The sequence below is a fragment of the Artemia franciscana genome, chromosome 13 (genome assembly GCF_032884065.1).
Source record: "Artemia franciscana chromosome 13, ASM3288406v1, whole genome shotgun sequence".
Lineage (NCBI taxonomy): Eukaryota > Metazoa > Arthropoda > Branchiopoda > Anostraca > Artemiidae > Artemia > Artemia franciscana.
This window is the reverse complement of record NC_088875.1, coordinates 35,930,136-35,943,102: the sequence shown is the minus strand read 5'-3', so window position 1 is coordinate 35,943,102 and position 12,967 is coordinate 35,930,136. Positions and strand designations below refer to the sequence as shown.

General features: G+C 34.4%; 1 protein-coding gene across 4 annotated transcripts in view; it reads left to right on the top strand.

Annotated features, from left to right (window-relative positions):
* Window positions 1-8,784, top strand: part of LOC136034874 (inosine-5'-monophosphate dehydrogenase 1-like) — an 81,957-nt gene extending 73,173 nt beyond the window's left edge. For 3 of the 4 annotated variants that reach the window (XM_065716352.1, XM_065716349.1, XM_065716351.1), the window contains 3 exons: window positions 1,922-2,065; window positions 3,639-3,722; window positions 8,678-8,784. In XM_065716352.1, the coding sequence (XP_065572424.1) occupies window positions 1,922-2,065; window positions 3,639-3,722; window positions 8,678-8,705 (256 nt within the window). In that variant the 3' untranslated portion in view covers window positions 8,706-8,784. Of the gene's footprint in view, window positions 1-1,921; window positions 2,066-3,638; window positions 4,532-8,677 lie in introns of those variants that run through there. The other variant, XM_065716353.1, reaches the window with a different exon arrangement.
* Window positions 8,785-12,967: the final 4,183 nt, after the last annotated feature.

The window sequence follows — 12,967 nt, the reverse complement described above, 5'->3', positions numbered from 1 at the left end:
GCCAATTTACAAATTGGGCAACTTGATGGCGCTTTTTGACTTATACTATTTTTATAGAAACAAGACGCTCCCACCCATATTCTGCCCAACTAATCCTCTATTCACACCACAACCCTATTCTTTAGGAGCCACCCTCTCTTTGTACACACCAAAACAATGGTCTAGAAAACATTTTGCCTGTAGAATTAAGTTTTCGGTGAAATTTTATGACCCCCCCCTGAAAATTTATAATTGATTATGTGCCCAATGATACACAATCTATGGAGGAGGGAGGATCCTACAGACACCTCGGGCTACAGCCCCTCTCCTGTTTAAGAAGACTTTGAATAATGTCATATGTTAATAGGCTACTTTATTCTTGCTCTCTCTTAAACAAAATAACTAAGTAAGTTTATCTTTATAAAATACTGAATCTGAGCATGAAGGGCTTGTGCTTTATTGATTGTTTTTCTTTTATCCAATAAATACTTGAGCTTTTGCAAAATCTATCTGACTTACATTTTTAAGGCTTTTCAAACCAGCCACTAGAATCTTCGGTGGATGCAAAGAGGAAATGACTGGTATGCAGCAGAAATAATGTCTCTTGCATCTTTCTTTTCAGAAGAGCACTAAAACTTCATTCCATTTAAGCTTTTAGCTCTGGTAATTTAAGTAGCGTTGAAATGGCCTAGTTTAGGTTTTTTTTTATAATTCAAATCGCTGAATTTTGTTTTTTCACAGCTACCTTTAAAGAATAAATGTTTTAGATGACTAAGAGGCACCTTTAGGGGATCTTTATACATAACCAATAAGAAAAATGGTATTCATTAGAACTTATATGTATTCCAGTATATCGAAGTACAGCGTTGAAAACGTGTAAAATACCTACTACTTTCAACTTTTCAAACTTGGGCAATCGCCCTCTTGATTTTTGTTGCCTTCCCCCCTTTATATTTTGAAAATTTTTTTTATAGCATTTTCATTGAAAATTTCAAAAAATTACTTTTCCCCCCCCCTAGATTTTTAAGAATATTTTCTGTTGTATGTTCATTAAAGGAAATATAAGAAATTTCTATCCATATAGTGTAGAAATTGTACTATGTTTTCAACCCCAGTTTGTATGTTTGGTGTTATGTATATCAATGATGTAAGGTATTTGGTAAACGTAATATGGTAATACATCTTCAGTGATCCCAAAGTAATTGGCTAATTTCAGTTTCGTCAGCGTACTCCCCATTTCACTTACACCACATTTCAAAACTCTACGAAAGCGTTCTATACGGCTGGTTGAAATTAAAGTTATTTTTCGCATTGCCATGAGACAGTTTAGTAGTTTGAGCCAAATCCCCACCGCTTATTACCTTGTGTGTGAGCCAAATCCCCACCGCTTATTACCTTGTGTGCTTGGTACATACCGTCGTATTCAACCTTGGAAGAGTGTTTCTCTGCGTAGAAGACTCACTCCTTATGATTATAAGTTGATTGCTGCCTTACGGACTCCAACTTTAAGACTTTCCGTCCCTATTTAATATAAGCTCTACGAGGCTTTGAAACTGGTTAACTTACATACTTGTCACTTTTTTTTGTGTTTGGTTATATTATAGTCTGTTGGCTTAAATTAAGTAACGTATTTTATTATCTGGGTAGCTTTAATCCTGATAAACATTTTATATCTGAAATCAGGGTAAAATGTAGAATATGTTTAACTGTATATTTTACACCAATACTCCAGATTATCAATTTATAAAATACTTTATAAAATACTGTATCTGAGCATGAAGGGCTTGTGCTTTATTGATTGTTTTTCTTTTATGCAATAAACACTTGAGCTTTTGCAAAATCTATCTGACTTACATTTTTAAGGCTTTTCAAACCAGCTAAGTTCATTTTCATGATTTTAGATGCCGGTACTCTTTTTAATATTTTATGTGAATTCTTATAGAGAGACAGATACGGTCAAGGTAGCTCAGGGTGTAAGTGGAGCAATACAAGACAAAGGTTCATGTCTTCGATTCCTGCCTTATTTACAAACTGGACTTCGACACGGCTGTCAAGATATCGGTGCTCAAAATCTTTCCCAACTCAGGTAATAGATCATTCATATATATGTTTTCAGACTGCTCCATAGAGACCTTAGGCCCTGTGAATCATTGTACTTTTTGGTTAGTTAGTATACATGTTGCCTATCATGGGTACAGTGATATTTCACGAATACTGAGCTTTAGCCAGCTTAAATTTGAGCAACGAAATATTTCATAATGTTATCTGATTGGCTGAAAAATTCTGGGAAGAATTGATTGGCTCAAATTAACACCAGTTTAATCTCTATTTTAGCAAAATCCCATTGTAAACTGACATTTAGTCGTATAGCCATTAAAATAATACAGTAAATATTATTTATGGTTGCCTAATAATAAGTTGGGTACATTTGCATACACGGGAAGAGTGGTGTGTGGGTCTGTTCCTTCCCACCCTCGAAATGTCAAAATTTTAAAGTCATCAGCCCACTGAAATAAGTTGATATGTATGTGCATGTTCAGGCATGACGCAATGTTGAGTTAAAAGAATTGACTAATGTTTCTTTTTTCTTTTTTTTTAAGTAAATTTGACCAAGTCTATTCTGCTGTAATTGCAGTTAAATATTTCAAACTATAACATTATCAAATGCACTCATTATACTCAAAAATATAAGCAAACAGCGAAGTGCAAAATTTCCAAAATCCCTACAGGTAAATAGAAACAAAAGCGAGCAATGTGTATTCTTTGTCGCCTTTCTCTGTATTATGTTTTATCGAGTTCGCCTCCTAAACAAAGTATTTAAAGAATTAAATTTCGAAAATACGATGATAAAACTTTGAGAAAAAACTCAAAACATCATTTTGTGCCAAAAAACACACAACACAGTCCCTTTCACAAAATGACTTAACTTTACATTTATCGTACCTATGTGGGCTGAATTTGAAATCAGATTTTAAAGCGGTTACAAGAAATTAAAGAAAAAAGTGTAAAAAAATTCCATGATCAAGGCCATATCCAGGAGAGGGGGGTTCATACCTGGTTTTGATCCCCCAAAATTTTTGGGGATATATATATATATATATATATATTTCTGATTTAGCTTCATATTTTCTAGATCGTTCAAACATTTAATGATTATAGAATCTTAATAAGTTTAATTGAAGAGACATCATTTGACGAGGGCAGTGATTGATCCATCGGAAGGGTTATCCTCCCTGCTTGGGCGCAGTTTAATTTTGTTTTGTTTTCACTTATATTTTTACGAATTCTTCGAAAAAAAACTTTATTTGTTTTGCTTTATCTGGGTGTGGATTTACTCAAATAATGGAGTTGATATTAATGACATCAACGTAGATTGATGCCTAGAAGAAATTTTGATGACGATCCCCGGAAAATTTTTTTTATACACACAGTCAGACTGCTTGATTACGGGAATGCATACAATAGTTAATCAAATATCTCTGCGATAAGCCAAAAGTAGTTTCAAATTTATATCTTAGGTTTATGTTTCAACTAAATTGAAGAAAGTCACTGATTCTAATGCTGATAATGCTGACCAAATGCGTGAAGCCCGTATACGCAAATACTTAAGTATATACAATATGCAAATTTGTTTCCTTATGAAGCTTTTTATTTTGCAGAGCTATGATGTACTGCGGCGAATTGAAATTTGAGAAGCGCACTGCCGCAGCTCAGTACGAAGGTGGCGTTCACGGATTATACTCGTATGAGAAACGTGTTTTCTAATTCTAACATTCCTCGTTTGTCCCTGTGAATGTAATCGAAGGGTATAAGAAACTCCTTGGAGAGGTAGCTTTAGTACTTTAACAAGTCTAATCGGAATAAACACAACTAGCGCCATTGAAAGTATAGCGTTACCCTGCAGACCAAATTCGAAAGCTTAATTTAATTCGCAAACATTAGCGTTGTAATTAAAGCTCCCGATTTATTTGGATAAAACGTAAAATTCTCTGAGAGTTGGCAGTTTATTTTGTTCTAAACTTTCTTTCATTCAACATAGAACAGTTACGGGTTAGGTAAAGAATGTATTTAAAAAAAATTCCAGAAAAGTCTACAAACATGACATTTTTCGGCCTTTTCGCCAAAATGATTCGTTCATCTTCAAACAAATGTAGAGCAGGGATAAATAAAGAGAATAAATGTGAATTAAAATGCAAATGTAACTGTGGTTTTTGTAATTCAAATTGTGCTGGGTAATGCTATGTGAGGTTGATTATTATTTTCACGAATTTTAATTTCCTCTTATCAGTTTTTAATACCCATCGAATGTACTACTAACTGCTGTTGCGGGAACAGGACACATTTTTGGATTTTAAGAAAATATAGAATCTCTCAATTATGTGTGGTGTTCCTGAAAATCAAAAATTTAACGTTGAATATCGTAGTTTTTTACTGTTTATATTGTGCATGTCTTGTTTTTTGTCTGATTTGGGGCTTATTAACTTCCCCTTGTGACTTTGAAATTATGTCCACTTTTCCCCAGCTTTTGAATTATAGATTGGTAATAGTGCAAGTTGTTTTTGTGTCTTTATTTAGAAGATCGCGTTAGATACCCCTGACTAATTCAAAGTTTCACCAGATCCCTACCAAAGACATGAAAGTGTGGATAATAGCCCAAAGTGTTGCTAATACCCCAAGACCAGATAATTAGATAGCCCTGACTAATTCAAAGTTCCACCAGATCACCACCAAAGACATGAAAGTATGGATAACTTGAAACTGTCTTTAAAAATGCACAGTTGTTCAAAAATGTATAGCAGTTTCTTTAAAATTACCCCTCCCAGACAGGGTTGCCAACTGCCGACGCCAGAAAAAAGTGCAAATCAGAGCCAAAAAAGAATGCAAGTTGTTAAAAAAGAGTTTAAGTCAAAAAATTTGCGCGTGCGCGGCACCAACCATGCACGAAGCCCCCTTCACTGTTTTAACTACTTTTTCGCCATTTAAAAATAATTATCAGTTATCCTTCGATCAATAAACATATTACCTTAAATTTTTTTAAATATATTTAAAATAAAGTTAGGAAGACTCCCTACTTAAATCAATCTCTAAATAATGGGCTTGACAATGATTATCATTTTTTTTTAGTTGAAAAGGCAGTCCTCTGCTGGAAATTTGCAGGTGTTTATTTTGATTGCATGGATCTTTAACTGAACTATAGTTGACTGCACCAATTGTTTAGTTAAAGTTTTGTCTCTATTTTATCCAAATGTTTTGAAAAGAATATAAGAGGTCCAAGTAAATAGTCGTGAAACATAGCTGACTTCACTTTTTCTATCATCATTTCATAAGAGTGCTAAGAGCAAATAATGGACAAAAAGAGTACAAATCTGGTCCATGGCGTGAAAGAGTGCAATGAAAAAAAAAAAAAGAATGCATTACATACGAAAAGTGTGCTGGTTGGCAACCCTGCTCCCAGACCTTGGTTTACGGTACTTAACCGAAGTCTCAGTTACGGCGCTTTATAGTACTAAATAATGCCTTTAATGGCTTATTTTTAGTTTTTACTATCATTTTTCACTTGATTTCGGAAAATTGGCTCCAACTAAACCCCCCCCCCCCTCATAGCTCCCAGGATTTTGGCAAAATTACGCCACTGCTTTAGATATTATCATGAAAGATCTTAACCTTGTTTCTTTTGAGGACATTTTTCAGGACCTAAGCAAGTGCTAGAAGCCAAAACCAGAGGTGTTGCCAAAAATTCTGCTATGTAACTAAAGAAATTGAGACTTGTAATTGAGGTAGAAAGGCAGAATCAATTGAACATGAATAGTATTCAAACAGTGAAGAAATAAACTAAGTTTCTTTAGGCAGCTATTAGTGAAAATAAGACATCGATTATTAATTCTAAATCCTGCATTTTTTGTAAGATCGATTTTTACCTCGTGATATTCCTGTTTTGATTTGTAAATAGTATTTATTTTAGTAGCCAAATCACATAGTTTTATGCTAAATATCCCTAGGAAATATTATATTCTAAAACAAATGTCGGATACGCTCACTTCAGTCTTCGCTATTCGTGTAAATCGGTTTGGAATTGTACAACCTTTGAGCTTTGATTGTTTTTTTGTTGTTTTTTTTTTTAAATACTATACAGTAAACGATTTGACTGGGGACAAATATTCCTGCCAGTGAATAATTGTGACATAATACAGTGGGTATTGTCAGTTTCTTTTTTAATTTTGTGGGATGGGGGATTTTGTCAAATTAACAAGAAATAGATGAGCTAATACAGGGAAGTTATAAAAATAATCATATTCCCCAAGTGTGTACCGAGACACTCTCCTCTGTAAATGTACTAGTGCGCTTGTGAAGACTTTACTACGTAATTAGTATACATTTTTTAATCCACCAACAGTGATTTTGGGTAACCCCTGTATGATTAGAGTGAAATAAGATATTTCATTTCAAAAGAGCCGACAGAGGCTACACTCAAATGAGTGAATACCAAGACAACCTATTTGCATGAGTATTTTCACAGGTATTTATTTTTAGAAATTCTAAAGTTTAATCTTTTCAATTCTTTGTAGAATAAATTTATCCAATAATGATATTGACATCGTTTTAAAAAGTCTGAGGTCTGGATTGACATCATTTTAAAAAGCCTGAGTCGTACGTAGAGTAGCAAAAGGTAGCAAAGTCCTGATGAAAGACTCAAATGCTACATTTATGAGAAAAAGTCAATAAACGTGGTTCTCATATCTCTTTTACTCACTGGTAAAGTTGTTCAAATCTAATTTAAGAAGTAATATACTCCGATGCTATCAGATGTATCAGTAGTAGGATTTAGGGGGGGGGTCTGGTAACAGATATCAATAGACGTGGTATTTTTACATCTAGAGATCACTTTTTTGGTAATCGTAGAAAAATCACCGGGCTTCTTGCCACTTTTATAAATTTTGTTTTATTTTGCTGAACATCTTTATTTCTTCCTCCTTCACAGAAGAAACTTTACTCACAGTAAAGTTGTACAGAAAAAGATGCTAATACTACTAACAGCTATAATTCACGAATCGGAACTATCTGTAATATTTTCTTTTCCTTTGCTGGGAAATTAGAAATTGCAATATTTGCTTGGTTTCGCAGAATAATTCTTTTTATATATTCCGAGATTACATATTTAACAGCTTTGAATAGGCTTTATTAACATTAAACCCTACAAGCGGACCAAAATCTTATATACAAATTTTGTCACTATCAGTTGACTTAATTTTAGTCTCCTCCCCCTCTATCAGACCGTAAGAAGAAGAAAAAACTCTGATATTTAAAACATGGAAAATACGTTTCAGGAAGTTTAAGCCCTACATACAATATAAAGACAGTTTAGGCACGTGTTTTTCTTGTCTTTTTTCAACTGAAGTCTACTATTTTTCACTACTATATTTTGAAGCTTTACATACATTTTTTCAATGTATTAGTGTAACCCTAGTTAAGAAACAAAGAAATTCGCGAAAGGAAATCCGCCATTGATGGCAGTGATTTATTTCAAGATTTAAAGTTAAGTTTATTATAGGTGAACACTGCCAAAATTTAAGGAAGGAGGAGTTCTTAGGATAATTTTCAAACTGATGGATAGCTCGAAATGAAGCTTTCAGGATGTCCTCCTGAACCATGAAAATCTGTTTGCCGTAATCCAATAGACAATTCAGTTTGTTGGCAGGAAGAACAGGAAAGGCTCAACGGAACCATTGATTTGTTTTAATGGATCATGAGCATGAATGGATCATCTCGACTATAAAAGGGCCTTCTTCCTACATTTCAAACCACGTGGATATGCTGTATTATTACTGTATGTGGGATGGCAGAACTCATGATACGCATTGGATGCAATCAAAATGGCTGCCAGAAACTAGCCTAAAATCTGATCTTCACCCTCTGCAAATAAAACTTGTTCTCATACAGGGTCTTTGAAATTAAGAAGGCTTGTTCAAATGCCACATTTTGATCAGATGACACCAGATTAGCTGACAATCTATAAATTCAGTATCTCATTAATATTAATATTTCAACCTGGCGATGACATCACTTCAAAAGAAGAAAGAATTAGATTTTCCCACGCCGGCTAGGGCGTAAGGTAACAACGGTGCGTCTTCACTGTTTTGACCTAAAATCTGCAAGGGACGACCTCAATATTGCAGCATCTTTCAAGAGATCGGCCGAGCGTTATTCTTTGTCGTTCACGTTCTCTAATTCCGGCAAGGATCTAAAAACATCCTGATGTCTCTTATAATAAGAGATTATCTAACTGTTTTCAATCTTCTGCCGCCAGAAGAAACGAGCACGAATATAAAATCGCAAAGGCAAATAAAGTTACTGGTCCAGATAGCATTAAATGATAGTTATTGAAAATTGTACTGAGAACTAGAAAATAGTTACGCTATTTTCATTTAAAAGAGAAACAATAGAGCTAGTCATAATTAGAGGTGGTAATGAACTCTTAAGAAACTCTTCATTGTTACCAGTCGCCATTCAGGGAGTGGTGCCGATTCACGAAAACGTACTCGTCAAATCTAAGTGGGGGATACCTGTTTTTCCAATGAACATATCAAAAAAGGCATTTTTCAAAAACTTCGATTGACGCATAAGTTTTGCGTTCTTGAAGTGTATTCATGACCCGTGTCACTAAAACCTTATCTAATAAATAGTTTGTTTTTACTTTCAGAGTTGGTGGACGAATCTTCCAATTTTGAAGACGTAACTTTGGCTATAGTTTTGCAACTATTTTGCTTTTGTCAACCTTTTGCTAATAAATCCTCATTGCCCAACAAATTTACAAAGCTAGTTTATTCTTAACCACTGTCACGTGATCAACTTTGTCACTTCTGATTGGTTGTGAGAACGAAGCAAGGTAATTAACTAAACTAGAATAGGAAAGAGGATATGATTTTTAAACGCACAGTTTTAAACAGGATTGAAATCGTTAAAAGACTGAAAAAAAACGGATTTACCTCAACAAAAGGTCCCTTCTGAAGATGGACGTGGTACCCAGAACTGTTAAAACTACTCCAAACTCGTCATAGTGTTAAATCGCAAGGGGCACGCTCCTCTTCCACACCACTCAATTCACATAATGCTTATCTTAACAATTAGCTATTCACGATTCTTGGGCCTATATAGCGGTAAATTGCCTTTACTATTGATTTAAAAAAAAAGTTTTTACAGCTGAAAGTAAGGACTATCAATAAAACTTCAAAGGAACAGAAATCATACCAAACATGAGAATGGGTGTCCCCCCTAAATATCCTGCTCTTCACGCTGAAGTTTTTAAGTACTTTTAAAAGCTTCTTATTCCGAATAAAGGGCTCTTGCATTTCAGGAGTTGTTATTAAAGAATTTGGACAACAAGTCAAACTTTAGCGTAAAGAGCAAGGTGTTAAAGAGGGAGTAGCCTCTTCATATACGGACTAATTTCTGTTTGTTTTAAGTTTTAATGTTGCTGTTACTTCAAGTTAAAAAAAAACTTTTTTATGCAATTTCTGATGATTTCTCGAATTTTTTCAGGGAATTCGCCTTTCCGTGATGGAAATTGGCCCCTACGAAAAATTCATCCCGTGTAAATCCCCCTGGAAAATTTCTCCCGGACCATTCTGCCCTCTCTGAGAATCCCCCGGGCAGTTCCATCCTCACCGAAAATTCTCCAGAAAATTTTCTTGGGCATTTCTGCAAGGAAAATTCTCTTTTGCCTGCTTTCAATATAAAAAAGACTTGTTTTTTATTTAATTTCTGATCGCTTTTCAAATCATGCCGGAAATCCCCCTTTCTGTGGAAAAATTTTCCCAGAAATCCCACATTCCGATGGAAAGTTTCTTCCGCGAAAAATTCCCCATTGAAAATTTCTACCACAAAAAAATGTCCCCATGGAGAATTGCCCCCGTAGAAAATCCCTCACCCCATCGAAATATCCCCTAGACAGTTTCAACCGCGCTGAAAATTTTCTCCGGACAATTTCCATGAACATCTCCACCTGTAAAATTGAGTCGCCAAAGAGAAAGTAAGACAAATAAAGAGTAGTTTATCTTTCTTTGAATTATGCTCTTTTTTGTATTTTGATGATTTTAACCGATTTTGTTTTCTGTATTTTTAGCATTTATTTCATACTTTATATTATTTTTACAGGTTTATGCACATCCCGCACAGAATGTTTCACAGGTTGTTTTCAAGAGGTCTTGGCTGTCTATCAATTTCAGATGGCTTTTAAGTTCAACTTTCTTTGAATTTGGCCTTTTACTTAATATTTTGATGGTTTTACCCCAATTTTTTCTATATTTTTAAGATTTGTTTCATACTTTTTACTGTTTCCTCGGGATTTATGCATATCCTGCACAAGGTATTTCACAGGTTCTTTTCGAAAGCCCTTGGATTTCACTCAATTTCAGAAGGCTTTTAAGTTCAACTTTATTTGAATTAGGCCTTTTTACTTTATATTTTGATGGTTTTAACCGAATTTTTCTATATTTTTAAGATTTGTTTCATATTTTTATTATTTTCTCTGGTTTATGCATATCCCGCACAAGGTATTTTGCGGGTTCTTTTCGAGAGGTCTTGGCTGTCACTAATTTCAGAAGGCTTTTATGTTCAGCTTTATTTTAATTAAGTCTTTTTACTTTATATTTTGATGGTTTTAACCGATTTTTTTTCTATATTTTTAAGATTTTTTTCATATTTTTATTATTTTCTCGGGTTTATGCATATCCCACACAGAGTATTTTACAGATTCTTTTCGAGAGCAGTTGACTGTCGGTCGGTCAACGAGAAAATAATGAAACAAATCTTAAAACATAGAAAAAACTGATTAAAACCTTCAGAATATTAAGCAAAAAAGGTCTTAGCCAAAGAAGGTTGAACTCAAACAGGTTTATTGTAAAACGCCTTAGTGTCTAGCATATGCATATAGAAAATACACTAAAAATGTAGTCCAAGAAAAAAAGTTCCCTATCTCTTCATGTAATGTCGTCCTTGAAATATGATGAAAAACTCAAATTCCATGACCACCACCCTCCATGTAACGCCCTAAAATTCGAGATAACCTCCGTCATTGTAACATCTGGAAGGTATTACACGCCTATGAGGTTGAGAAAATCTGGAAAGATTTGTACATTTGTAAGATTTTGTGTAAATCTTACACCTTTGTAGAAACACTAAATCTAAAACACCTTTGTAGAAACACTAAATTGATATCCCGTCAAATTTGACATAATTACGACATGTGCTAGTGAGCGTTGAAAGTAAAAATTCTGTCTTTGGAAGAAGAAAATTTCGACGTCAAATCTTAGATACATGAACAGATAACGCTTAGCAAGAAAATGCTATAGAAAAGCTGCACCATATCAGGGAATCTGAAGATCCCCCCAATGAAAATGTAAAATAAAACTTCTAATTCGAACAACGTTAGGGTCGTAACACAAAATAAAAAAAAAGAAAAATCGAAAGAAAGTTTGAACACTGCTAGTTCATAGGTAAAACCTACCCCATCTATGTCCCCACCCCCTTGACTCATGTCACCTTAACAAAAAAAGTTTGATTGAAATTGATAAGATAGAAAGTCTTGAGTAGACGTAGATCATTAATAGAACCTTGCAAAAATGCCGGAATTTCTACATATTTCAAATAATCCACCGAAAATTACGAGAATAGAGTGATATATGTTTGAACTACTCCAGGAACTACCTACCAAAAAAAAGTGGGGCTGCTAACGAAATCCCCCTGAAAGGTGAAAAAGATCCTGAAATGGGATGAAAAGCCACGCGCCCTTTCCCTAAGAAAACAATAAGATGAAAAAAATGTTTAAATATAGTAAAATAATCGTTTTAAAAATTCGAGGTTTTTGTACCTCCTTTCTCGGAACAAGAATACCTCCTCACCAAACCCAAAAAACTGGATACGACCCTGACGGTACTACTCTCCTAGAGCGCACCCCCCCAAAAAAAAAGTTACCCGGTAAAGCTTGAGACCTCTGCGAAGATCGGGGCACTGGTAAAATTCAACTGGACATTAAGATGTAATAAAAAAAGGATGGACCTTAAGAAAGGTTAAAGGTAGGATAGAGAAGAGTTCAGTGAAAATTTTCTTTAGGTGTTCGGACGAAACAACTGAAAGAGCTATACAGTAAAAAGATATTTAATATGTTTATATTTAAATATAAATATAAATATCAAATATATTAAATATTAAATATAAATATTATTATATTAAATTAAAATATTAAATATAAATATTTAAATAAATTATAAATATAGATATTTAATATATAATTCAATATGTTCATCCATATTAACACACGACAGACCTTTTTAAACTAAACCGAATTTGTCAAAGATGAGTCTAGAAAACAGTCTAATGAGGTTAAAGATTAGATGAAATATGTTTGCATACATGAAAACACTATTATCACGAATGCTCCTAGCGGCAGGCTTGGGAAGTAAAATTTCTGACAGTATAGCCACACAAAAAAGAGTGGACCTGCTGAATAGGATTTGTGGTCGGAATAAAGGGATTGAACCTGCTTCATAGTGATCCCCCCTCCGGAGCGATGGAATGCCTATGTTCGCCGTGAGGCAGGGGGAATATGTCTCCCAGGTAACATTCCCTGTCTAGCAGCGAGAGGTTGGAGGGGGGGGGGGTCTAAAACCAGGGTAGAATCATGTCTCTCACGAAAGCATATGTTTACAAGACAAAGGGTTTGAGAAATGGTCTACACAATGTCGCAAGGAACACTCTATCTCTCAATAGAGTGTGAAATCCAAGGGCTCTCGAAAAGAACCCGTGAAATACCTTATGCAAGACATGCATAAATGCCGAGGAAACAATAAAAAGTACTTTATCTTGAACCTTTCTGGAAAGAACTAATAAACTTAAACTAAATGTTTGATTTTTATAAACTAAATTGATAAATGTTGATAAACTAAGGTGCTGAAAGCACTTTAGTGCAACATTTTATTTCATTGTAATTTTC